Here is a 27,498-nt window from a genome sequence, read left to right on the forward strand (position 1 = left end):
GTTCTTTCTCAAGACAAGATCTCCCGGCCGATACTGCATGTTCCTTACTTTTGCGTTGTAATAGCGAGCGAGCTGGCTTTTGTACTTAGCCATTCGTATCGCCGCCTCCTCACGCTTAACCTCCAACATGTCTAAGCTGCACCGTAGCTCCTCTTCATTGGCCGACGCGACGAAATTCTATGTTCGAGGCGAGGGGAGTACAACCTCTGCAGGCACCACCGCCTCTACCCCATAAGTCAAGGAGAATGGGGTCTCATGGGTGGCCGTCATAGGCGTAGTGCGGTAAGCCCAGAGGACACTAGGAATTTCCTCGAGCCAGTTAGACTGGGCTAGTTCCAACCTGATTTTGTCTCTGCAAAATGGTTCGGTTAGCATTTTCCACCTGGCCGTTGGCTTGGGGGTGGCCGACCGATGTGAAGTGCTAGTTGATCCCGAGCTCGGCGCACCAACTCTTGAAGGTTTTCGGCGAACTGGCGCACGTTGTCGGATATCAAGACATGCGGAATCCCGAAGCGGCAGACTATGTTTTTTCAGAAGAACTTTTGAATTGCCCTCCCAGAGATAGTGGCCAGAGGCTCCGCTTCCATCCACTTCGTGAAATAGTCGACGGCCACTACGAGGTGCTCATATCTCCCCGGGGCTCGAGGGAAAGGACCCACGAGATCTATCCACCACTGGGCGAAGGGCCAGAGGCTATGGATGGGGACCATTTCTCGGGCTGGCTGATGGTGCAGTGGGGCGTGCACCTGGCAAGCTCGGCACTTCTGAACTAGGGCCGCGGCATCCTGGAACACCGAGGGCCAATAGTAGCCCAGGAGAAGGCACTTTTTGGCCAATACTCGGGACCCCACATGGGCCGCACATAAGCCCTCGTAAACTTCACGAAGGACGTAATTGCCCTCCTCTGGAGTCACGCACTTTAGCCAGGGGGACAGATACGACCTCCGGTAGAGGGTCCCCCCAGCGTAGGCGTACTTAGCAGCCTTGAGCTGGAGTCGGCGAGCTTCCGTTTTGTCTTCGGGCAGGACACCCGAGCTGAGGAAGTTCATCAGGGGGTCATCCAGGTGGGCGAGCTGTCTATGGCCAAGACCTGGATCTGATCAATGCTCTTTTGCTTGACCACCTCTACCAAGACTTTCTTGCTCAGATGGGCAAATGAGGAGGACGCCAACTTTGACAGGGCGTCCGCGCACTTGTTCTGGGATTTCGACACCCGCTCGATTTCAAAAGTATCGAACATGGCTACTGCCTCCCGTACCTTGGCCAGGTATTTCTTCATGACACCCTCCTTGGTTTCGTATTCCCCGCGAACTTGGAGGACGGCGAGTTGGGAGTCGCTCCGAACTTTGATCGCGGTTATACCCATATGATGGCCTATTCACAATCCTATAAGCAGGGCCTCGTACTCGGATTCATTGTTGGATGCGGGGAAGTCAAATCGGAGGGCGTAGGTCAGCTCCTCCCTGGTAGGCGAGATGAGCAGCAGGCCAGCTCCGCTTCCTTCCTTACTCGAGACCCCATCCACGAACAGGATCCAAGGCTCTCCCGACCGCGCCCCACTGGGCGGAGAGCTCTGCCCGGTGATGGCCAGGCTAGCCCCCTCAGCAAGGAAGTCCGCCAAGACCTGAGCCTTGATAGCAGTGCGAGGCTGATAGCCGATGTCGTGATCGGCCAATTCAACGGCCCACTTGGTCATTCTGCCCGAGACCTCGGGCTTGGTAAGTATCTGCCGTAGGGGCTGATCCATCATGATGATGATGCTGTGGGCCTGGAAGTAAGGTCGGAGCTTACGGGCCACATGCACCAAGGCGAGGACCAGTTTCTCTGCCGGCGTGTACCGTGTTTCCGGCCCTTGCAAAGTACGGCTGACGTAGTATACCGGCTCTGAGTCTCCCCGTCCTCCCGCACCAAAACTACGCTGACGGCCTCGTTGCAACCGGACAGGTATAGGAACAAGGTCTCCCCCTACTCCGGGGCGGTCAGAGTGGGCAACTCAGCCAGGTAGGCCTTCAAGTTGGCGAAGGTTTTCTGGCACTCTGCAGTCCATTGAAAGTCCTTGGGAGCTTTCAAGATTCGGAAGAAGGGCAGCCCCCGGACCGTGGAACGCGAGAGGAATCTGTTCAGGGCGGCCATCCTTCCTGTGAGCCGTTGGACCTCTTTTACGCTCCTCGGGGGGGCCATGTCTATGATAGCCTGGAGCTTATCCGGGTTGGCCCGGATCCCTTCTCGAGACACCAAGAATCCCAAGAACCTCCCCGACTTAACCCCAAAGGTACACTTCTTCGGGTTCAGTCGCATCCGGCTCTTCCGCAGGATGCCCAGGATCTCCCTCAAGTCGGGGATGAGCTGCTGATCAGTTCAGCTCTTGACGATCATGTCATCTACGTAGACTTCCATGCTCCTGTCGATCTGATTCTGGAATAGTTTGTTGACCAGACGCTGGTAGGTGGCTCCCGCGTTCTTCAGGCCAAACGGCATAGTTCGGTAGCAGTAGGTTCCTTCCTCGGTGATGAAGGAGGTCTTTTCCCGGTTCTCCTCAGCCATCTCTATCTGGTGGTACCCCTTGAAGGCATCCAGAAAACACAAGACATCAAAACCCACAGTAGAATCTACTAACCGGTCGATTCTCGGCAGAGGAAAGCAGTCCTTTGGGCAAGCTTTGTTGAGATCCGTGAAATCCACGCACATCCTCCAGGTCTGGTCCTCCTTCTTAACCAATACCGACTTGGCCAATCAGGTCGGGTAGTAGACCTCCAGGATGATCTTAGACTCCAGCAGTTTTCCGACCTCTTTCTTGATCACCTCATTCCTTTCTGAGGCGAAACTCCTCTTCTTTTGCTTCACCGGTTTGAAGCGAGGATCCACGTTGAGGTGGTGGACGGCCAGGTTGGTCGAAATCCCAGGCATGTCCTCAACCGTCCATGCGAAGATCTGGGAGTATTCCCTTAACAGGGCCTTTAAACCCTCCTTTTCCTCAAGGGGTAGCAGCGAGCCGATGCGGACCACCTGGTCGGGTCGGTCCTCCCTCAAGGGGAACTCCTCGATCTCGTCCTGGGTGTCCAGCTGTCGGGCTTCCCCCCTGGAATGTAGGGCTCCAGGCAGGTCGTCTGGGCGACCACCTTCTCCCGTCCTTGAAGCATGGCCAAGTAGCAAGCTCTGACCACCTCTGGATCACCGCGTACCTCGGCTATCCCTCCCGGAGTGGGGAGCTTGACGCTGAGGTGGAGCGTTGAGGGGATAGCTCGGAGAGCGTTCAAGGCAGGCCGACCCCGGAACACGTTGTACAGGGATTGTTGCTTGACTACCACGAAGTTGACAAGGACGGTCCGGCATTTGGGAGTCTGTTCTACCGTGATCATCAGGGTGATCATTCCCTCCGGGTTGATAAGGGATCCGGTGAAACCCACCAGAGGTGTCCGAACAGGGGTCAGCTGTCTGTCCTCCAAGCCGAACTCCTTGAACACCCGATAGAACATGATGTCGACCGCACTTTCCTGGTCGACATATACCTTTTTCACCCGGTAGTTGTTGGTAACAATGTCTATCACGATGGCTTCGTGGTTCCCAGATGCTAGGGGGACTGCATCCCTTGGTCCAAAAGTGATCTTCTCATCCATGCGCAGCCGTTTCAGAGAGTCATCCCCCTCAGGGGGAGGTCGCCTGTTCTTCCGAGCTGTGTGACTGTCTCCCCCTGTGGGGCCCCCGGCGATGGTGTTTATCACTCCAGTCAGGTTCTGTGTGTCCTAGTCGGGGGAGTGGCCCCGGAGGGCGTCACGTCGCTCAGGGCGGTCGCGCCGCTGGCCCCCGTCCCCGATCACCATAGTAGGCGTGCCCGGACTCCTGGCCGGGGCGACCTTGCCGCACGAATCACCCCAAGAAGCCTCGCTGGATCAGATCTTCGATCTCCTTCTGCAGGGCCCAGCACCCCTCCGTGTCGTGCCCAACGTCGCGATGAAAAGCGCAGTACCGGTCCTGGTTCCTTTTGTTCCGGGGTGTTCCCATCTTGGGCGGACGACCTCCCAGGCATTCCGCTTCCATAACATCCAAGATCTGGGCCCTAGACCGAGTCAAGGGGGTGTATCTTTTTCTCCGGGAGTGGCGGCGGAACAGGGGCTTTCTCCCTCGAGAGCCGGTCAAAGACGTTTTTCTTGGCCGGACCATTCTTGTTCTCGGGGGGGTTTCCCCGCCCTCTCCGATTTCCGAACTCCCGATCTGACTCTTTTTTCAGGCGGCCTGCCTCCTCCGCATTAGCGACCCCGTGCGCCCTGGTCAGGAGCTCCTCCAGATTTCCAGGAGACTTCTCGGCCAGCTTGTAGAAGAGCTCCTCTACCCTGAGCCCATTCATGAAGGCGGCCATGACCACCTTTTCGTCTTTGTCCCTGACTTGTAAACTCTCCGCGTTGAAACGGGTCATGAAATTCCTCAGGGACTCGTCGGGCCTCTGCCTGATAGCCATTAGGTGAGTCGCATTCTTTGAGTAAGTTTTCAAGGAAACGAACTGGGCTACGAATTGTCTGGCCAGTTCATGGAAATTCCGGATAGACCCTGGTGCCAGACCTTGGAACCAGAGCCGGGCCTTCCCCTTTAAGAACATGGGGAAGGTTTTGCAGCGGATCTCATCCGCGGCTGTTTGCAGACGCATGTGCGTCAGGAAGATCGAGAGGTGGTCTTCCGGGTCGGTTGAAGCGTCATACATCTCAATGCTCGGGATCTTGAACCTCCGGGGTAGGGGGTAATCCTCTATCTCCCGGGGGAAGGGCGATGTCGTGTAGTTGTCCTCGTACAATTGTGGCCGCAGGATCTGTTCGAGTTCGTTCCGGGCAGGTTTCCACTGAGGAGGGTCGCGAGGTCGGCTCTTAACAGACCGAGCAGGAGAACGCTCATGCCCGTTCCGCGTGGGTTTTCGGGGGGAGGGGTCTCTTGGACGACTCCCCGCGGACCGGTCACGGGAGTATCTCTCACTCAAGGTTTGTAAAATCGGGATCCTACGTAGGATCGATTTTAGTTTCACAGGATCGGATCATAGGATCGGATCGTAGAATCGTAAGATCCTACCAAAAGCTCTTAATTGCAATTAAAGGTTGCAATTCTTTGATAAATTACAAATATACCACAAATATTTTCATTTATTTGCAAAATGGAGCTTCGTATTTCACAAATTTACAAAAAAAATTGTAGGATCGTACGATCCTACCGATCCTACGATCCTACACGATCCTACACGATCCTGCTACGATTCTATGCGATCCTGCAAAAATTAATATGATTTGCGACTCTGCATACGATCCGGATCGATTTTGGTTATCCGGATCGTAGGATCGTACGATCCTACGATCCGGATCGCGATTTTGACAACTATACTCTCACTGTTTCCGACCACCGAGGCCCGTGGACGAGGGGGAGTCCGCGGCCGCTTCCTTCTAGGGGGCTAGTCCCGCGACTCATCCTCCGAGGGGTCGGGAGGTGATTCCTTCTTCTTCGCCTTCGCCTTGGAGGTCTGCGCGCCTCCAGCCCCCTCTCCCTCCTTCGCCTGCCGGATAATGTCTTCTAGCATGGGGAGGTTCTCCGTCACGAACTGGAAAATCTGCTGCCTCCGCTCCCCTGAGAGGGCTGAGCCCCCGGCTCCCCTTGCCGCCTCGGCCTCCATTCGCTGGGATCCTTCGCCGGCTCCAGGGTCGGTGTTCTCTATCGTTCGCCTGGATCGCGTTCTCGCCATCAACACAGTCTTGATTACCTTAGAGTTCCCACAGACGGCGCCAACTGAAGAAGCGCTGAGCTTCCCCGGATCGAGCTGAACTGATGAGCTCAGTGTGCTGATGGGTAGAGGTAATCCCAAGCCTGCAAGACAGACAATAGGGTGATCTAACAGGGGGCCCCGAGGTTGTCCCCGAGGGCACTCCGACGGTCAAGTTAGTTCTCCGGTGGATGAGGTTTTCGGGAATTAAGCAGCCGAGAGTAATGTGCCAATAGTATGCGTACCTTGTGTAGGTGATGGCCATTACCATTTATACTTGTTCGGGAGTCCGACCTCCGTACGTTTCGGGACTTGCCCGGGATAGCCCTTATCCCGCGCCGAGGGGGATCTCCTCCGACCTCTGTGGGATGGTCCCCTGGCCCTTCTGGAGCCCTAGTGACGATACGGCCCAGGACAGTTGCTAGGGGCCTGAGGTCGAGGCCCTGCTCGGCCATATCTGGGCTGCCACGTGTCTAGGCCTGGGACGGGGCCTCTGCAGTTATTATTAATAGGATTAAGCCTCTGCTCTCTTCCACTATTGGACCTGTCCAAAGTAGCTTTCTTCCTAAAAGAGAAACCAACGATAGCATTGCGTTACTCAGGAACTTTTGCATAGGAGTATTAGAAAATGAACATATGAAGATTAATTTACAAAAGGCTTATGATAAGTTTAACTTCAATTGGTTTTGGCTTAAGCACCGTTCGTTTGATCCACTTTGGTTTTCCTTCTACCTTTTGTTGATGTTGTTATGAAATGTATCACATCCACTTTATTAGCAGCACTTTAAATGGGGAAGTAAATAAATACTTGAACCTAAAAGGGGATATAGACAAGGGTGACTCTCTCTCTGCCTTTATTTTTTTGGGTAAATAATTCTGATTTTAGGACACTTGGAGAGGGATTGTTAACAGCTTTAATAAAGTGAAACTTGGTTCTGAGTGGAATGTCGATAAATGTCATAGAATTTCATGTCTAACGATAGAAGATGGCTTTTGGATACAATTGGGGCATCCCCTTTTGAATGTGTAAAGAGGCTGAGGATAAATTTGATTGCGCACATTCTGCTGATGTTGCATGACAAAAGGGCTCTGATATCACTATCAAAAGCTTCAGTTTGAATTGAAATTTCTGTTTTACAAACCCAAGAGCACTTGGATGCTAACAATATCTGAAGTGAGTAAAATGATGGAAAATATGGAAGTATCAGAATTTGATCAAGGAATTTACTTCATTTTAAGTTTTTCTCTGCATCTTGATATCATTTCCGTGCAATACATCACTTTTTTCGTGCAATACATCAAAATGCCTTTTAATCATAAACAGCAAGTGCTCATAATTGTGTTATTTAGTAAGCAAGCATAACAGTTTTGAAAAGAAAATAACATACTTCAACAATTATGAGCAGAACTCCCATCAACAATGCTGATTTGAGCTTACCTCTGACATGATTGACTTTCCTAGCATATGTTTTCTAATGGTGATGTGGTTCTTGAAAAATCTGATATGTTATAAACCATAAAGATCTTCAAGTACACAGGATTACTGGATCTTAAACCTTTTGTACAAGGTTTAACTTCTCGAGACTGCCACAAACAAGGGTTAACTTCCAATTGAAACTTAGAAAAATTGAATGTTCTGAAATGCCAATTCTTGAAATTAAACGCCATCATTCACCAAACTTTTTTCCAAGAAAGCTGAAATTATTCACATAAAACAAGTAAACACCAGAAATTGCAAACTAAGGAGATTATGTTCAGATTTACAATCAAAACACATTAAACTACCTTCGAAGAAACTTAAATCATCCTAAAATTTTTTAGCAAAGACGAACAAAAAAATTTGTACCCTCTCAAGAATAAAATTCCTTAATGGTCTTGGCTGAAATTTGGTTCATTCACTACAAAACCATCACAAGATTTGTATTAAAAAAAAGGCCACAGCAACACATAATCATAGCAAATAAGTGACATAAAACTTAGGCGTGAAGAAGGAAAAATGTACCTGAATATTTTCGTCTCCTAACAAGCAAGTGTTTCGTACATGACTTTGGATTAATGAAGGATTGCATGCCCACATTAATGCCTATACAAATGCAAATACAGCACAATTATATTTCATGTCTTCACACAAAAATAAAAGCAAGCTATACATTACCTGACCAGGAGGAATGATCTGAAACCAATTACTATCCATTAACTCCTTATTGCATCCATGCGGTGAATCTGATTGCAATAGGCCATAGGATGATCCTATCAGGTTTGAATTTACATTCTCAATTGAAATACATTGTTTGGCTGGTTTTTCAAACCAGGGAAATTTCAAAGTTCACAAATATAGTTCAAGATTGTTTTTTGTCATTGATCAGTGATATGTAGGTACAATTAGATTCAGGTAGGCTCCGACCAATTCATGATTCATCAGGCGCCCAAAGCAAGGGTGATTTTACTGCTACTTTTAAAGAAACAATAATGCTTTCCAGTGTTAGAATATATATCATGCCGAATCCTTTTTGTATTAAATCTTATCGATCTCAACGATGTATTTTGAGCAAATAGACGTATCAAAGCTAATTCTTTGCATGGCGGTGGGAATTGCTAGAATCAAATTCATGTATTCAAACATTAAAAAAAAAAACAAAGGATTCTAATAGTACCATGAACACAACGATAACTTTGAGACCAACGTACTAAAATCTTTACTTTGCATTGCTTAGAATCTTTAAAAATTTGCATCGTAAATGTCTATGAATCCGGTGTTGGAAGTATCTAAAACATAGGAATGAGGAGATATAATAAAAATTAATTTAAAAAATTGATAACTGAAATTCGTCAACTGTGGTTTTAATCAAGTTGTTTGGTGTTTTCTAACCCCGTACAAGCATCAATCATATCATGCAAATTTCTTTTTGACATTTCACCAAACACCTTATATGCATTCCTAAATTAACTACTTTTCACATAAATGCCGACATACTACTATGTTTCACATATAGGGTCTAAGTCATTTCCCACATATTTTTCAACAAAATATTGACAATCAAATCAAATGAAAGATAAATAAATTAAAGCAATATAATCAGGCAATTTTCAAGAAACATGATGGTCTAACCTCTTGGCTGCTATTTTTCATCTACTCTCTTGCAGGATACCACCACCGCAACCCTAATAAAATCTCAACCAATTTGTTGGGTCTGCATATGCTAGCATCCAAAATCGATCAATCACCTAGGAGAGAGGAAAAGTGTGGACTAAACAGGAAAATTTTGCCAGAAGATGTATAAAACTTAAATAAGAAGGAACAGATGTTGCACAAAATACGAAGGGTACAATTTTCAATTCACCAGCAAAATCCTCTCCTTCATTGTCATCTAAAACTACGATAAAATCAAAACAAAAACAAAAAGGAACAATGAATATGGAGAAGAATAGTCAATTTTTCAGTGGAATAACAAAAAAACAAATCATTTTGTTTCCAACTATACCTTGCTGGAAGGGCTTTTAAACGACATCCAGTGGGAGTCAAAATCTTCGTTCTCAAATCCGTCTGGCAATTCTCGATCAGAATTGTCGTAATCTTGCTAGGAAAAAATTTCTATTCCATCATATCGTGAGGTGAGAAGAAAATAAAAAGAAGGCAAGCAACTTTAGAGAGATGTGATAACCCAAAACTTTAGTTTGCAATTTACCACCAAAACTAGGAACTTAGTTACACAGTGCCCATTAAAGAATTTTATAGGTAATTTACCCCAGTGTTTTAACTATTTTATTTTTCTTTGTTCCTCTCATTTTTCTCTTTTATTTCTTTTGTATCACTATTAATAATTGACTAATCACAAGCTCCAAGTTTTATGTTCATATAGAAACATTTTTTATTTCTAGATTATGTATACTTTGTAATGCAAGCAACAAACCAACTGCATCCTACAACAAATTAGTGTTGGAGTTTGCGATAAATTATTTCATGATGAAAATTAACAAATAATCAACATCCCACAAAATTAAAGATTAAGCCAAAGAAAGTTAAGGAAACTAAACTTTACAATATAATAAATTATATCTTACTTGTCTTACAAAGCATCTTTCATTTAGAAATTATATTATTTAAACAAATGCATAACAATAAAATTTGTGATTACTCATTTAAAAACAATAATATAATTTTTATTAATGGTAAGAGAGAATGGAGAACAATAAGGATATTACGAGAGAGAGAGAGAGAGAGAGAGAGAGAGAAGGAAAAAAGAAAAACAAAATTTTTAAAATGAATTCAGAGATAAATTCACTATAAAAGTTCCTTGGGAGCTTATTACAAAGAGTACTAATAGAATGCAATTGCTAACTTTAGAATACTTCGCCATTTATCAAGCAGTTACTTTTTGCGGTAAATTTGAAAGGTAAAGTGCTTAAATGATTATGTTTAGGGGGCTTACTACAATAACCCTTGCTGAAATTGTATAATATCTTTGCAATTTTGGGATTCCACGTATTTTGTTTTAATCAAGGAGTGATACACAACGTAGTTAACTAGTTGGAACAAAGTTGACTTACTAGATGTTTGAGAGTAAAAGTGCAATAATCATGTCCATGAAAAAGACAGAACTAAGGGTCTGTTTGTTTGGAAGGAAAAGGTTTTCCGGAAAACATTTTCCATATTTTCTTTTGTTTGGTTGTCAATTATTTTGGGAAAATAATTTCCGATGGAAAATAAATTACATCCAGAGGAGGAAAATAACTTCCTCATCTGTCTTTGTGAAGTTATTTTCCTTCCTAAAATGCAGTCTTCTTTTTCGCAGCGACATCTCCTCATCTCCGGCAAATAAAAGCTTTCAGTCCAACCAAAAGCCGCCGGCGACATCTCATCAGCAAACAAATCCCTCCTTCTTCGCAGGCGGCATCTCCAACTCCGACAAAGACCCAATTTCGGAGGTAACAGGTCATCTCCCTCTCTCTCTCTCTCTCTCTCTCATTTTTTTTCCTTTAAAAGCTGCCAATATCGACGGTCATGTGTGGATGCGTTTGTGTGAGTGTGAGTTTGTGTGGTCCATTTCTCTAGTCATCGGAACTAGACTTTGCCATTGCGGCCGGTAACCATCTCTCTCTCTCTCTCTCTTCAGTCAGCTTTTTGTTTGTGAGCTGTGCCCGCCATTGTGGATGCGTTTGCTTATGCAGCCTCAGAAGCTTGTTTGACGGCATAAGCACAATCTGATTCCCGTTCCTACAATAGCATTTCCAACAAGGGTGAAGATTCCTCAAGTATTTCCAGAGGTATGATCTCTTGTTAGTTGTTTTTTCCTCCCTTTTCCTTTGAAAAATTGTCTAGAATTACTGGTGTAGATTCTTGAAGTTCCATTTGAATGAATTTTTGTGGGTTGCTTTTGTTTTAGTTTGTTCTTACCTGATTAGGGTTAAATCTGATTTGATTGATGCTAATGAATTAATTTGGCTGCTGATTTTTCGGGGTTTTAGACCATTTGTAAAAGTTTTAGTGAATTCATTGAGTTTGTGAAGCCACGGGCTGATTCTTACTGCAGCTGCTTGATTGAAAAGGGAATATAACCGTGGAAATACTTATGTCTTAATATACTGAAATCTTTCCTCAAACGAAATGAAACACAAGCAGGGCATCTTCCCAAGTCAGTGACTCTTGAGTAAGGTCTGATATTCCAGTTAGTTGTAGCTTTTCTACCAATGTCCTTAGGACGGTTGGATCTGCAGAAGAGTCATTACTCCTGCTGTAAAGAGACAATAGACAAAAGTTATAGGCAAAAATCCCGGCACGGATTTTCCTCTGTTACACGGATTCTATGCTTTCTATCATGGAAATCCCGGCACATATACACTTGTTCTTGAAATCTGCCAGAAGATGTGTAATTACTTTGATTGTTGGATGCAGCTGCCGTTGCCAGGAAAGCAGGGGAGCCATTAGTGATAGAGGAAATAATAGTTGCCCCTCCAAAAGCCCGTGAGCTTCGCGTTCGAGTCTTGTGCTCCGCCCTCTGCTTCAGTGACATCCATTTCTGGAGGCTCAAAGTATGAATCTCATGTCCTCTAATCACACGCAGATCAGCATAACTTTGCACATGAATCTGTACTTTGATCAAATTCTGACAAACTCGTTTGTTCTGTTTGAAGGAACCGCATGGATATTATCCAAGAATTTTTGGTCATGAAACTGTTGGGTGAGTATTTTCATTCATGCTACAAGTACTAACAAGGTCATGACTTTGCTCAAAGCATTTTAGTCAATTTCTGATCATGTTTGATTCTGTTTAATTTAGGGTTGTGGAGAGCGTTGGAGAGGGAATCGAGGATGTAAAGGTGGGAGACACTGTCATTCCATCATTCTTGGCTTACTGCGGAGAATGTCCTGATTGCACATCCATCAAAAGCAACCAATGCTCCAAATTGAGATTCGAATTGTCTCCTTATATTAGAGATGGGACTAGCCGATTTTCTGATACCAAAGGAGAGACAATTTACCACTTTGGCTACACATCAGGTTTCAGTGAGTACACTGTGGTGGACATCACTCACGTTACAAAAGTAGATCCTGCACTTCCAGCCAGTAGAGCATGCCTGCTTGGCTGTGGAGTATCTACTGGTAATGCCCATTCGCTTCGATTCTTCCTGGCTCAATTCGATTCGTTTTGAACTTCTATTGTTCGTAGGACCTATTTTCACATTTTCTGTTGCAGATTTCAAGAACAAGTGTATATGTGCCGGGATTTCCATGATAGAAAGCATAGAATCCGTGTAACAGAGGAAAATGAGGGCGAAAGTGCTATTCTGCTAGAACTCCTCTTTGTAGATTGACATTTGCACAAGGCTGCATGAAGCTAAATTTTTGGCCTAGCACCAGCAGTCTCTGTCTCTGTACTGAGCTGCTGTACATATTAAGGTGGTTTATTGGTAATTGACCTTGGACTTTGCTAATCGAAAGCTCCATTGGTCGGCAGCAAGAATTAACAAATTATGAATAAATCCAAGATTCCATTAATAATTCCATTTAAGAATTCATGGTATAATATGAATAGATATTTTATAGAAATGATAATTTGATTACAATGGATAGAAACTAAAATTAACTTGTAACGAAATAAATGTTTTGAGAGTAAAAAAAATATTTGCAACATATCAACAAATATATCAGAAAATATTTTCAGTGACAAACCAAACGCCGGAAAATTATGAAAAAAGGAATTTGGAAAATATTTTCACTTAATAACCAAACACTGGAAAATTATGGGGAAGGAAGTGATTTTCCAGGAAAATGACTTCGACTGAAAATATTTTCCTAGGGAAAATATTTTCAGTCCAACCAAACGGACCCTAAAAGTCGGACCTTTTTTGGCATTCAAAATTATTCATAACCAAAAAAAAGAAACAATCAAATCCCAATGGTAGACCTGGAATAAATCAGGCCAAGAAAATCATTTGCAAAACAAGTAACGTACAAAATGATTGAAAGAGGTGGGCTTAATTTAGCAAATCAGGCCAAGAAAGTCATTTGCAAAACAAGTCACGTATAAAATGATTGAAAGAGATGGGCTATTTAGTAAATCACTCAACTGTCACCCACCTGCATATTGAGTTGGATGCCGAAGTAATTGTGGATTTGATCATTAATCATCACTTCTCAAAATCACAACCTTTCCGCTGTAATTTTTGATTGCAGGCCCTCTTGGACAGCTTCCAAGTGTCACGGTTGTTTATTTTCCTACAAGTCAACACAACGTACGATATACTAGCGATCATTCAAAATTTAAATTATGAACAATTAGCTAATTCAACCTAAACACTAAGTGCGTGAAAATGTGCGAAAACTAGAGTCGTGAGTAAAGAAAGAAAGTATCGGAGGCAAAGGAAAGTTTGTATTACACTTGTGAACACTTACATATGGTTGGTTACAAATGAGGGGTTTGACCCTATTTATAAACAAGTCAAGAACCTATACAACTCTCTAGAGAATTTTACAGACTTGCACAGAGTATAGGTACTAGATCGAGGGCCTACACAAAAAAAGTACTACTCTTTGTGCAAGTCTCTAGAATTCTCTAGAGAGTTGTATAGTTTCTTAACTTGCCTATAAATAGGGTCAAGTCCCTCATTTGTAATCAATCTTGTGTAAGTGTTCACAAGTGTAATACAAACTTTCCTTTGCCTCCGATACTTTTTTTCTTTGCTCACGACTCTAGTTTCTGCACATTTCTGCGCACTTAGTGTTTAGGCTAACCTAACTAACTGTTCATAGTTTAAATGTTGAACGATCGCTAGTACCGCACGGCGTGTTGGCTTATAGGAAAAGCAACCCGTGACACAAAGGCACCTCTAATAGACACATCTACCAGGAAGCAAACCAACGCGCTGACTTTTTTGCAAAAATAGATGTTGAAACTAATAAAGATTTTTTGTCTTTTCCATGTAAACCCATTTTTCACTATCTATGGATTTTGGGGGCCTTTAGCTGGCTCTGTATATAAACTCTTACTAATAGATTTTTAATATTATTATTATTTGTACCCAAAAAACAAAAAAAAAAAACAAAACGGTTGAAAGTATTCAGTATAATGGGCCATAGATTTTTATTCATACGTATTACTCCCTTCATTCCATTAAAGGTGTCATACTTTCCACTTTAAGATTTTCTAAAATATTTATGATGACAAAAAAAATTCAAATTACCTTGTAGGTTTTTTCTTCTAATTTAGTCTCTTCATTTAATCATATACATGTCATCATTCAAATTCAAAATTTAAATTTGTAAGGATAAGATTAGAAAGAGAAGTACAAAAATCACAATTAAAGCACTATTATTAAAATGTTGGATTCTCGAAACACGAAAAACAAATTGGAACTGAGGGAATATAGACTTCTCTACGAAGAGATGTTGTTATAATCAAATAGTGAACTATAACTAGAATTTATCATATATACTTGTACTATGATCAACTTTTCTTTGTTATGTTCAAACATTAGTACCTTAAATGTCGTCAAAAGTGGAAGAAATGAGGCATCTGATCACCAAATTTTGTTAATAAATTCTTTTTGTGAAATTTACCAAATTGATCCCTCACATTTAAATAAAAAAATTTTTGGTCCCTCACATTTAAAATCAATTACAATAGTTCCTCAAATATAGAAATGTCCTCTTAATTGGTCCCAAACTCATTGTTGCTCACTTTTCTATCTAAAAAGTGCACACCTCTCTCATGTGCTTGTAAAAAATACATTGTTTCCTTTTAAGAATGAAAACATATTTCATTTTCTTATAAGAAACACATCAACTATCAAAATCCTAAATATAAACCTCAATTAAATAAGGAAAATTTTAACTTCTTCATTCTTCAATATCACACAAACAACTGTGTAAGCGACGAAAGTGCAAAGATCATATTACTTTTACCTTATATGCTTCATTTCCTCTTTAGACTACAGTTAAACTCTTGTTCAACATAATCAGTAAAATGCACATCCAAGAAACAAGCAAAGTAGCCCAAAATAAATTTTCTTTTCAAATTCTTTTTTTTGCTCAGTTTCCAGCCGATTGATAGTCTTTAACAAGGTAGGTATTATTGATATTGATCTACTGCACATTGAGGAATCATGCCACTTGAAATAATGATAAGCACAATTCACCTAAATTGCAAGAACATCAGGTATTAAGAATCAATTTTCACCTCATATTAAAAACCAATTTTTTTCAAGACAACCAAAATGAAATGTGCTTAGGCTTACTTCATAGTTTCGACACCCATAGAATCTCCTTCCTAAATTTGTAGGTTTCCAAGAAGTCATAATCATGAGCTCTTTGTCACAATAACATTGATCATTGATTATTTTCAGTGTATTTTTCTTAAATGTCTTTTCTTGCTCTTCTTCTACTACTCGTAGGTGACCATATTGACATTTGCTTCTTTGATTAGAGGGTTGTAACTTACAATTAGCTTTTTGGTAGTTGAAGAAATGGAGGGAAGGGGAAAAAAAGGTTTGGTGGCTTACATTTCCTTCTTATATAAAAAAAGAGAAAATGAAATATATTTTCATTTTTGCCTTTAAAATTATGGGCACGTGAAAGAGATGTGCGCTTTTTGACGAGAGAAGTAAGCGAAAATGAGATTTGTGATCAATTGGGTGGATTTTTTTATATTCGATGGACTATTATGATTGATTTTAAATGTGAGGGATTAAAAATTTTTTTTTTGAAAGTGTAAATGACCAATTTGGCAAATTTCCCTTTCTTTTTTTGGTTCAATATATTGGGGAAAGATATTTAGATATGGAACTTGTTACCACCTATAATGAAGTAAGCATCCAACAACTAAGCTACCAGTTCAATAGCACGTTGTCTCAGATAAGGTCGTCCTAAAGGTATTCACCATTACAGCATCGTGGACTGTCAGTTGCATTGAATACTTCATTTGTTTCTTTATCACCATGACGAAAATTTCCTTATAAATATTCCGTAGTCAACATGGTTCAGGAATTTGAACAACTGCTGATACTTAAAAGAATGTCAGAATAGAGTGAACACATGATAATAAGTCGAGTAACTCGTACATACTGCCTGTTGTAGACACTGAAGAAGCTGCAGTTTTAGAATACAAAATTGACCAAAACACCACACGAAACAGAAATAGCTTCATGGGGATCTCCAAAATTTGTTTACCACCCTATTCCAGTATTCCACATCAAGGTTTGTAAAATCAGGATCCTACGTAGGATCGATTTTAGTTTCACGGAATCGGATCGTAGGATCGTAAGATCCTACCAAAAGCTCTTAATTGCAATTAAAGGTTGCAATTCTTTGATAAATTACAAATATACCACAAATATTTTCATTTACTTGCAAAATGGAGCCTCGTAGTTCACAAATTTACAAAAAATTGTAGGATCGTACGATCCTATACGATCCTACCAATCCTACTACGATCCTACGCGATCCTGCATAGATTAATATGATTTGCGACTCTGAATACGATCCGGATCGATTTTGATTATCCGGATCGTACGATCGTACGATCCGGATCGCGATTTCGACAACTATGTTCCACATAATTTATCAGCCCAAGGATTAAACAATATTGGTGTGCAAGGTGAGGAGGGTTGGGTTGGATGGTAAGGGTGAAGGGATTGTAAGTAGATGGTTCTAGATTCAAGACCTCCCACTTATCCAAAAAAAAAAAAAAAAGTACTGGTATGCAAACAGCAAATCTTCATAGATTACTGCAACAGTTTATGAAATGACTGTTTCATTAACAGCCACCAAGCAGTTTATTTATCTAATCTCCATTATCTTCTAGTAGGCCTAAAGTACTAGAAATACATCCTTCCTGAAAAAGGGGGAAAAAGACATGAAATTACCATTTTACACAACTAAACAGAGTCATAACCCCAGGAGAGCAAGATTGGAGATGAGAACTTACAGTGTGCTACATAGATCAAGTTCACCTTGAGGTGCAAATGCTGCTGAAATCAACTACTGTCCTTGGGTCAGGACATGATACCATTTCTTGAGATTACCCCTGCTGAGAGCTGACGGCATACCTTAAAATGTCACCACCAGCAACATCAATGAATAAAATTGAGCCTCACATTACACTAATACTTTACGCATCTGCTACTGACAGCTCTTTTGATTGTGACGTCTTTGTTTTACAAGAAGATAAACAAAAAAAAAAGGTATTCTACAAAATGAAGAAACAAAATTTACATCTGCAATATAAGCATAAGAAAAAATGTAACGTGAGATAATTAGCAGAGGCTACAAGTCAAAAGATGTCCGTAGAGAACCAAAAAGGCTGAGCAGATTTGTCATAATTAACAATTGGAGAAGCTAGCTAGTATAATTATTATGTAATTGTTAATGAAAATATAATATTCAAATCAAAAGCTTACAATTGCTTATGGCCGATATATTTCATTCTTAATTCCCCTCATAAGTTTCCCAAACTATTGAAGATCTATAAATCAAAAGATTGCTGCTAGAGTTCCATGATTTTATTTTGTAATCTTAATAGGAAATGTTCTTACCACAGCACAACAGTCTCTTTATTCATACTTAAAGACCTATTCTGCTTTAAAGCTAGGTTAATTCATTGCAAAAGCTGGCTATATCACCCTATGCTCCCCATCCCCAACCACCTCCCCTCCCTCCCCGCCCCCCCCCCCCCCCCCCCCCCCCCCCCCCCAAAAAATCTCCTCTTTCTGATAACAGAACAATACGATTTCTAAATCAATTGCCTTCAAATAAACTGCATATTTCTCTTTCATGCCTCTATGCATATAGATAACGGTCTTTCTATTCCACCTCTTTGATCCTACAGAGAACAATGGAAATGAAGGTTCAGATGTATACTGATGTTCTTTGGTTCAGAAAAAATATAATTGATTTAAAATGATATGTACACTTGCAGATCCAAAACCATATACAGATCCATTTAGAGAAGTATATCAGTTTAATCTATCATTAGATTCTTCAAATGACACCTGCAAAAAACTCTCACTAGATAATTAGTATAGCTGACTATTAAGAATACACAACAACCCATAATCTTAACTATGAGCAGCAGAAGCATCAGCATTTACTAAATAAAACTGGAAGGATGACAAAATTTTACCTTATAAGAGCTAGGAAAATTTAAACTTTGCAATGGAAGATTTAAATTAATTTAGGGTACAGAAGAATCTCAAACAAGTAGTAGGAGGGGAATGGTCCAACCTTTTAAAGACTTCAGAAGAGTCACTTCAAAGCTTAACCATTTGGATCATATTTACTTTGCCCATCATGATTCTCAGTATCCCTCAATAAGTTGATAAAGTTGGATAATACAACCAAATCATTACAACAATTTCTCCCAGAAAGCCACTTGTCCTCGATTTGTACATCAACATCCCTGAAATAAAACAATTCAGGTGCACCATGTTTTAAAGTTGACAACAATAATAAACTGAAAGGACATCAGGATTGGAGAAGGGAGAGGGCTTAGTCATTCCTAAAGGAGTATAATTGAAAACAAAAAAGTAAAACAAGCAACCTCTTCAGGGAAAGGACTTGATAGTTTTTTCTTAAATGATCAGCATACTTCATAAGGGCATCTTGGGCATATGCTCTGCCTACAGTTCTTACAGCTGCAGCACTTAGTAGATTTTCAAGAGACCCATGCTTTTTCAAGAGCTTTAAAGCAGTCTTTCGACCAAAACCTGGAACAAAATGTTGAATTCCAGGAACACCATCAACTTCATCACCCAAGAAGCATCCTGTGTAACAGTAGCTTCAGGAAGTTACAATTAAAAATAAATAAATAATGAAAACTAAAAAGAAATGATGAAGCATTACATGTCAAGGAACAAATCTTCATGCTTTGGGCTGAGAAATAAAACGAAAAATAGTTGAATCTCTTCCAGAAATAGTATTTTCATGATCAAGTAATGTTCTGCATATCCTGGATCACTGAAATACTGTTTGTGGAAGAGGCTCAACTCTAATAATATCTGTTCATTTCTCAACATAAAATAACTTTTTGTTTATCCATTAGGTACTTATGAATAATGACCAGAATATGGGTGGTCATATGACTGAGATAAGTTTGGAAAACAGAAGTAAAAAGTTGTCATGATACAGTCAAATAAAACATATATGCTTCCTTTTATAATTTTACTTGAATAGTAATTACAAGTTTGATGCCTTTCCAAGTTTTTTTTTTGTTGAAATCAATCAGTTAAAGAGTCGATTATGACATGCAAACTTCCCAAAACAGGAAAAGACAAAAGGTGAAAGTATTTGGTTAATTAGAACCAGCAAGCTCCTCTGTGGAAAGGAGTACGCCAACAAAATTAGACTGTTTCCTTCATAAGCCTCAAAATCATCATTTGTTACATCTGGATCAGTATTATTATCTCCATGTTTAGTTAGACCAATGTTTCAACATGCTTTCCAATAAGCATTACAGACAGATTTGTCACTAAAGAAGCATCAGAAAGGGAATCGAAAAAATTACAACAGGGGATGTAAAACTCCAGCATACAGAGTTAGCACTAGATTCAGAACAAAAAGCACATTAATCATGAAAAAATAGTGTAAAAACTATCAATTATAGGATACATTAAAAAACTCACATCCTGCATTTGGGAAAAAGAAAGTGCTTTGGGAATGATTTCAGTGTATATATTACTGATTGAATAAGAAAATGGGTTCTGAATTAGTTACAGTTTACCAAGTTGAAGGTAAAAATGAGACTCTTGCGGTGCATATATTTCATTCTGAATTGCGTTAAAGTACAGAAGCTTACTGCACAAAAAAAAAAAAAAAAAAGAGGAGGTATAGCTTTGATTTGCCACTGTTTGAAAGATACAACCTGCTTTTGTTCCCAGAGTAAGACATGATGCGAGAATCAAACTGCAAGAGACAGTACCTAAGCTCCAGCAATACAGAACCTATGGAAGAGTAGCATTTGCAAGAGAACCAAAAAAAAATTAAAAACTTACTCAGACTTAAATCAGATTGCGGATCACAAGTGTACTGGGCTATGTAGTGGTTTAGGGTATAAAATGACCATCTATTGCACTTTGGCATGGGCAGTACAATTTGTACATCTTGTGATAACAGTTGCCTGAAATCTTTGTCAGGAGAGGCAACAACAGCTTGGTATCCTCTTGATATAACTTGTTCTACTAGGGTGGCTATAACATCATCAGCTTCATGAGCCTCAATTTTCACAACCTGCATATCATGTCTAAACGAACCTAAGTACTCAGCGCAGACGCAGCAATTTAACTGATCTGAGCCTTGTCAAGATTCTATAAATAAAGGAAATTATCACTGCCTGGAGGTGTTAAAGATCTAATAATAGGCAACAAAACAATATTGCAGAACTCATGATATTTGGCTGTCAATGTGGCTGAACGGATAGGTCTCAGAAGTTCATAAGTTGGAAGGACTTATTTTTAAGGCACACCATATTCTGCAAAATCATCTGATCAAAATAGGTGTGGAGTGGAAATATGAAACCCAGACAAGCAAAAGCATAAATACGGGCAGGTGACCAAAGCATCAGTTAACCAACTCTATAGTTCCATCTTGCTGTCAATCAATATAGTAGCAAGATGGATGGGATGGGCACAGCTGGTGGTTAGATTGTGAAGTATAAAATCTTCAGATCATCAAAAATACAAATGATCATGGTCCTGGATATGCATACATGTGTGTATCTAAAGATATTTAATCAGCAAAAGTGAGACATGGTAACATGGAAGAACATATTTCTAATGTTATCGATACAATCTATGAGCCAAGAGCTCAGGAAGGCATCTAATTCTTTTCCATTCTTTGACCTGGAGAAAGCACGTGGAAAAGCATCAGACTGAAGAGCAGAATGCTGATATGGAATCCCAGGGTGGAAGGTATTATTCTCCGTTCTTCCATTTTATTCCCAAGCAAGGAGCTTGGGATGATCATTTTCTTTCAGGAAAAATCTTTTAATTTTCAAGTTTTTCATCAGTAAGTTAAAGGTTCTGTTTCCCTGAAATCACAAGGATCATACTTTTCTTAAATAAATCTATAGTATTTTGGATCGGATTACTGAATTTGAGTATCAAAAGGAATATTAACAAGGTGAAATAGACATTCAAATTTAGGTACAAAACCTTTATGTTAGGTTAATGATATGATAAATACTGTCTTGTATAACCGCTTAAGTTTTAGAAGAGTAAATTGTTCAACAATGCACACTCCTCAAATGCTGAAAACAAATATCCTCTTTCTGAAGTGACTAAAAATTCAGATATTTAAATTCAAGGAGTCCGAAAGAATCAGAAGATCAACTGACAGGCACATTGCAACCGTGAAGAACATTCAAGACGAGCTTATGTGATCTCCCAATTCTATTCCTTGGAAATCTTCCTAATGAAGAAAAATGCTGTGAAAATATCCTTCTATTTGCCTTATACGAAGGCAAGATCTGTTTACGGTACTCATTTCCTCTTTCTCCATCCACAACCTGCAAAGAAATTCATTCAAGGACCAGAGACGAGTCAATGTTCACAGCAACTTTTTTTTCTCAAAAGCTAGAATCACAATTTCAGGAGGTAAATCATATGAAAATTTACAGAGAATCTCAACTGCCACCTCCACCCTCCTTCACCAACCACTCCATCCTTTCCACCCTTGAGAGATGAAAAAATGTTCAATGCAACACAGACTATAACCCTGAGTGCTGTCCCTTTGAAATAAATCATGTCCTAAATTTAACATCTGTATTAAAAGCTAAAACTATTACAATTCTTAAGCATGAATATTGTCATGTTACATGCCATGGCAACTAAATCAGTATTTCCACATTAACAGAAAGTAGAGTAAGCTGAATGACCATGATTCCCATGTTTATGTCATCATGGTTGGTGAAACCCCCACAATTTCACCAGTTGAGTATGTCAACACGACAAAGCAAGGCATTATTTACAAAATAAGGAAAAGTAACCTGCAATTCTTGATTGACCTCAGAAAAAACCCATCTGTTTCATTTTTTCTACTTTTGTAACAAACAACAAAGATAATACTGAATACTAGGTCACTGAAAACAGGTGAAAGAAAATCGAATGGCAAAGTGCCAGCTCTCTGTCCCTTCCACACAACATTCCTCAAACAGCCTCCTGCTTTCCACACAAAGCCTAAATTTTGTCTGTTGTAATTCCTAACAAATTGCTTTCCAAGAAAAACTGATTGCTTTTATGCAAAAATTCCAACCATTGTCCCTCAGAGATAACTTCCCAGGCAAACAACCAGACAGAGTACTCTATCATGTGAAGCTGAAACGAACCTAATAAATACACTTCATGATATCTAAACTGTTAAAAATTTCAATCAATGGAGTTAACAAAATGAATACCAAATTAAAACTAAAATCATTCAACAGCATTAAACAGTCCCACTTTTGAAAAGTTAACTTTAAGAAATATGTCCCTGGAGCTTCTACCATGAGTAAGTTCTGAAAAACATTAAACCGAGAGAGAGAGAGAGAGAGAGAGAGAGAGAGAGGTAACACCACTAAATTATGTGGTCAGAAGTTTATTGGTAGGAACTCCATTTCTTTCTCATCAGCAGGTGAATGAGCAGTTTGTTAGGGGATTAGCATGCAAATTGCTTATTCCGGAGTTCTGCATCAAGCAAGAGAAAGAAAACAAATGGAACATCTTCAACTACAGGGCTCAATTTTTTATTCTCTGCACATGTAGGGTGAAAACAAAACAAAAGATAAATGCTACTTTTGTTTTTTTAAGAGAAATGCTACTTAATGACACATATATAATAGAGGAGTTCCCCCTTATAGAAACAATTATTTTGAACCAAAAATAGGTTTAACATGTAAAATCAGGAAGCGGTTCTTTCCTTCCCAAATATTTGTATTATGGTAAAGTCAGCTCCTCCAATTTCCCGAATCCTAAAAACCATTAACTTTTTTAGTTTCTTATTTCGTTTTCTGATTTTCACCAGCCTCATAGAAGTTCTCTTTTCCTCTCTCCAAAAGTTCCAAATATAGTGCAAGGAAGAGAAGGCTGAATAGAACGTAGACCAGTCTGAAGCACCATTTAACCTCGTACTCTCAGTAGACAATTCCCCTCACCTTACAATCAACACGAAATCCGAAAACCAAAATTATGGAAATCATCAAATGAGCTCTAATTAAATTCTCAATTAAGGCATTCAGTTCATCGAAGCAACATTAACGGGTAGTATTTTGATTTCAACGGGACATTCCCACGGCTCCAAATTCCTTCATTTCCACCATTTTCCATGACTCGATAAACTGCATTACTTTAACCTAAATGATGAAAAGAACTCATTTACACACAAATAAGTTCCATTATCCTACTCAAATTTATTCATTAATTCATGCATATGGAATTAATCTTCATCAAGAAACAGAGAGAAACGGAGAAGGAGATAGAAATTACAGCAATGACAGGATCAGAGAGGCTGACTTGGGAGAAGAAAAGGAAAATCCAATGAGCAAAAGAGTGTAAACTGCGAGTGTTCCCTTGGTAACAAAGAGCATTCACATCCAAGAAAAAAACCCTCTTCTTCTTCATCCTTTTCTCCTTCTGAATTGACTGTGAATCTGAAGTTCTGGCATCTGCCTCATTAGTTTCTTCACAAGCATCAGGTGGGTTTTTATCAGAAACTGAAGATGACGATGATAGAAGGGAACTACAAATACTGAGCTTCTGAGGTTTCAGTTTTGGTTTGGTTCTTGGCTTTGCAGCTGAAATTGATAAGCTAGTGCAAGTAACGAAAGGGTAATCAGCATTTGACAAAGTAACAAGAAAATGGCGACGATGATAGAGATTGTTGGCTTGAATTTGAGAAGCCATCAAAGTAAAAACTGATGGCTTCTTTTCTAACCAAGGTCGAGTTTTTGCAGGAATAGTCGAAGGTGACGGTAGGCCTGTCAACGGGCCGGGTCCGGGCCGGAATGCATATATCCGGACCCGGACCCGTTATACCAGATTAGTTCCGGATTCGGTCCGAATATCCGACGGGTCTTCTAATCTGTCACCGGACCCGTACCCGACGGGTCCCGAATTCGGGCCGGGTCTACCCGGCAATCAGACCCGTTAAAACCTGTTCAAGTAACTCCTCACCACAGCTCAAGAGTTGAACACTTAACAGATTTCAGCCAACAAGAAGAAAACAGCATGTAGCAAACTATTTCATATAATCTAATCCAACAAACACAAGGATTTAAAAAGTCCAACATCCAACAAATTACAATTTCAACAAAACCAATATTAGCAACAAAGCCAATATGACATCCAACAAATTACAATTTCTAAAAAGTCCAATCAAACATAAATATCAAATACATCAACCAACTAATGAAGTCCTGTAGATTACAATAGTCTTCATGGCTCTCATGTTTCACAATTTTCTGCAACAAAAACAAGGATACAACATATTTGTAAACAAATTACTAACTAATACAAAAAAAAAATTAGGTAAGAAAGAAATCAAATTGGCCTTACTCAAATACATCACCCTAACTTGGGAACTTTAGAAGAATCACCCAAATCTTCTCCAAATACTTCTAAGAAAACAAAAAGAAAGAAAGTAGATTAGTCTTTCTAGAGTAACTCAACCAAACAAACTTGTAATATGGATTTAAAAAGAAAAAACAACAAAAGAAACATAAACATGAAGGACTTACTTCTTTTCTTTTTCAAAGGTAACCAATCTCTAGTTGTTATCAAAGCTTCGACCACATCAGGAAGCAAAGCAGCACGGGTCTCATCAATTACCCTTCCGCCAACGCTAAATGCTGATTCCGATGCCACAGTAGTAGCTGGAATTGCAAGAATATCACGAGCCATCTTGCTAAGAATAGGAAATTTTGGACTGTTTGCCTTCCACCAGCCTAGTATGTCAAAATCATCTTTTCTTGGAAATACAGGCTCGTCCAAGTATGATTGCAATTCAGATTTTTGGCTAGCAAGAATAGTAGAAGAACATGATTGCTGATACCATTTGTCAAAATCAGACAACTCATCATCATCATCTTCTACGTCTATATTTTTGTTACCACAACTAGAAGTCTCTTCTCCTATATTATCTCCAACATAACTCAAAAAAGGAGCAAGGTCACCTCCATATTCAACAAACAAGTCAGCAATAGCATTACGAACTCTATCCACATATCTTTCACCACATTCTCCATAAAGTTCATTGTAATAATACTCTACTAAAGCCAACTTAAATCTAGGATCAAGCACCACAGCAATAGCTAGCACCAAAGAACATTCTTCCCAATATTTCTCAAATTTTGCTTTCATTGGAATAGCCATTTCTCGAATAAAATCATGCTCACTAACTTCCCATCGCCTCATCTTAATACGAATATTACATATATCAGGAAAGAAAACATTTGCTGTGGGAAAATTAGAACCACTAAAATGACATGTGGCTTCATAAAATTTTTTCAAACAACCATGAACAACACTAGCCACTTTCCAATCATTTTCTGAAGGATTGAGCTTGTAATTTCTGTCCATTTGTTCTAAACGACAAAAAGCTTCCTTCAAAGGCAAAGCAGTCTCAAGCATCAAGAATGTAGAATTCCATCTATTTTGAACATCCATACCCACTTTTTTTTTATTTTTCAGCATGCATTGATTAATTGCATTCTCAAACTTTTGATAAGAAGAAGTAGACCTTTTCAAGTACTTTAAGGTCTCTCGAATCTTATGAAGCAATTTTCCAACAATAGCTAACCCATCTTGCACAATCAAATTAAGAATATGTGCACTACATCGAACATGAAAAAGATCACCTCCTAAATTGAGCAATGACTTATCCAACAGCCATGATTTCAAACATTTAACCATTGAATCATTTGAAGATGCATTATCAACAACAACAGAGATCAGCTTCTTATCAATGTTCCATTCCAAGATGATATCAGAAATAAATCTAAATAATGTTTCACCATCATGAGGATATGGAACAGATTTAAAAGCAATAATTTTCTTCTTCAATTCCCAATGTTCATTGACATAATGAGCTGTCAAACAGGCATAGGCAAAATTTTGGTGATCTGATGTCCAAAGATCAGTAGTTAGACTTATCTTACCATCAAAATCATCCAAATACTTATACAATTTTGCCTTTTCTTCTTTATAAACACTAATCACATCTGCCCTGGCTGTATTTCGAGAAATCAGCTTAAAATTTGGCTCCAAATTATTCAGAAAAATCTCAAAGTACTCATGCTCAACTATGTTAAAAGGATAGTTGTGTTTTATTATAGCTCTAGCCAAATCCATTCTACTTCTCTCTTGATCAAACTTGAAAGTTTGAGCTTTAACTTTATCATCCAAAGCATTTTTAGCCAACTGAAGTACTTGCTGCCCCCCACTCCTATGTCTTCTAGCAATGCAATTATCTATGTGTTTTTTCAAATGGCTTGTCCCGCATGAGCTATCCCCGGCCATTTTTTTTTTACAATGCTTACATACGGCAACAATACCAGTAGCAGTCTTAACTCTATCCATATCAAACCATACCTTAGATGTTAATTTCTTTTCCCTAGGTTTCTTACACGAATCATCTTCCTTCACCTCCTCCTCTTCCGAATCCAAAATGGCAACCTCATTCTCATCAGCTGTGCTACTTGGTCCTGTTGGATTACTCGGCAAAGATGACATCCTGCAATTAGTGAATAACATAATTTATTAGATAAACATGGTACAAGACAAATTCCTTAGAATGTTGCATTCAAAATCCAGTGAATGCAAAAAATCTAAACAGCAGAATGCAAAACTTTTAGCACGAGTATAAGATGTACTGTCCAGGAATTTATGATGCACCAGATTCTTGAGTTTATTAACATTCCAGCCATATCAGAAGAGTAAAGCTCATTAAGATATTAACTGGCCTTGTTATTATGTTTTTATAGGACTATAACACATAAATTGCAGCAAAGCTCAACGCGAAGTCTTATCATTAGCAAGCCATTGATGATAACACCAAATTGCAGTTTTAATAGAGGGGAAACAAATTCCTTTCTCTTATATTTGTTAATTGACAATCCGAGAAGATGACAAATGATCCGAAAAGTGTTTCTATCCCTTCATTCTTTGAAATGTAAGCTCAGACCAATTCTGAGGAATAAAATTCCAGATCTGCATTCTGATATAAAATTCCACCATTACATGACAAGATGTAAGATATCCCACTAATTTCTCTCGTACAAACATATGTATACGAAGGAAATTCC

General features: G+C 39.9%; 3 protein-coding genes across 4 annotated transcripts; 1 reads left to right on the top strand and 2 right to left on the bottom strand.

Moving 5' to 3' along the window:
* Nucleotides 1-530: 530 nt before the first annotated feature.
* On the bottom strand, nucleotides 531-1,049 carry LOC140015885 (uncharacterized). Its single transcript, XM_072068713.1, has one exon. It carries the CDS (start codon nucleotides 1,047-1,049, stop codon nucleotides 531-533), a length of 519 nt encoding a protein of 172 aa, XP_071924814.1.
* A 9,011-nt stretch (nucleotides 1,050-10,060) lies between these two features.
* On the top strand, nucleotides 10,061-12,737 carry LOC113713724 (alcohol dehydrogenase-like 7). Its single transcript, XM_072068714.1, has 8 exons — nucleotides 10,061-10,128; nucleotides 10,513-10,660; nucleotides 10,788-10,818; nucleotides 10,931-10,999; nucleotides 11,628-11,764; nucleotides 11,867-11,913; nucleotides 12,013-12,335; nucleotides 12,430-12,737. Exons 1-8 carry the CDS (start codon nucleotides 10,061-10,063, stop codon nucleotides 12,489-12,491), a joined length of 885 nt encoding a protein of 294 aa, XP_071924815.1. The 3' UTR covers nucleotides 12,492-12,737.
* Nucleotides 12,738-16,926: 4,189 nt separating this feature from the next.
* LOC113715104 (uncharacterized) lies at nucleotides 16,927-24,177 on the bottom strand. 2 transcript variants are annotated; one of them, XR_011822465.1, is made up of 7 exons: nucleotides 23,684-24,177; nucleotides 21,559-21,729; nucleotides 20,219-20,453; nucleotides 18,769-18,991; nucleotides 18,453-18,627; nucleotides 17,158-17,278; nucleotides 16,927-17,064 (listed from the first exon to the last, which is right to left on the bottom strand). XR_011822465.1 is itself a non-coding variant. In XM_072069357.1 (6 exons), exons 1-5 carry the CDS (start codon nucleotides 24,098-24,100, stop codon nucleotides 18,486-18,488), a joined length of 1,188 nt encoding a protein of 395 aa, XP_071925458.1. In that variant the 5' UTR covers nucleotides 24,101-24,177; the 3' UTR covers nucleotides 17,156-17,278; nucleotides 18,453-18,485. The 2 variants fall into 2 exon arrangements, 1 of the variants encoding a protein (XP_071925458.1); XM_072069357.1 differs by lacking the exon at nucleotides 16,927-17,064 and having other exon boundaries at nucleotides 17,156-17,278.
* Between the last annotated feature and the right edge of the window lie 3,321 nt (nucleotides 24,178-27,498).

The sequence above is a fragment of the Coffea arabica genome, chromosome 10c (assembly GCF_036785885.1).
Source record: "Coffea arabica cultivar ET-39 chromosome 10c, Coffea Arabica ET-39 HiFi, whole genome shotgun sequence".
NCBI classification, from domain to species: Eukaryota; Viridiplantae; Streptophyta; class Magnoliopsida; order Gentianales; family Rubiaceae; genus Coffea; species Coffea arabica.

Coding starts and splice junctions, on each gene's coding strand:
- LOC113715104 (XM_072069357.1), bottom strand. CDS start 24,100: ATGGCTTCTCAAATTCAAGCCAACAATCTCTATCATCGTCGCCATTTT. Junction 21,730..23,683: donor TCTCTGATCCTGTCATTGCT/GTAATTTCTATC, acceptor ATTTCTTTGCAG/GTTGTGGATGGAGAAAGAGG. Junction 18,992..20,218: donor GCAATCTGATTTAAGTCTGA/GTAAGTTTTTAA, acceptor ACTGTTACACAG/GATGCTTCTTGGGTGATGAA.
- LOC140015885 (XM_072068713.1), bottom strand. CDS start 1,049: ATGAACTTCCTCAGCTCGGGTGTCCTGCCCGAAGACAAAACGGAAGCT.
- LOC113713724 (XM_072068714.1), top strand. CDS start 10,061: ATGCAATTGCTAACTTTAGAATACTTCGCCATTTATCAAGCAGTTACT. Junction 10,129..10,512: donor TTTTGCGGTAAATTTGAAAG/GTAAAGTGCTTA, acceptor CCTAAAATGCAG/TCTTCTTTTTCGCAGCGACA. Junction 10,661..10,787: donor ACAAAGACCCAATTTCGGAG/GTAACAGGTCAT, acceptor CCATTTCTCTAG/TCATCGGAACTAGACTTTGC.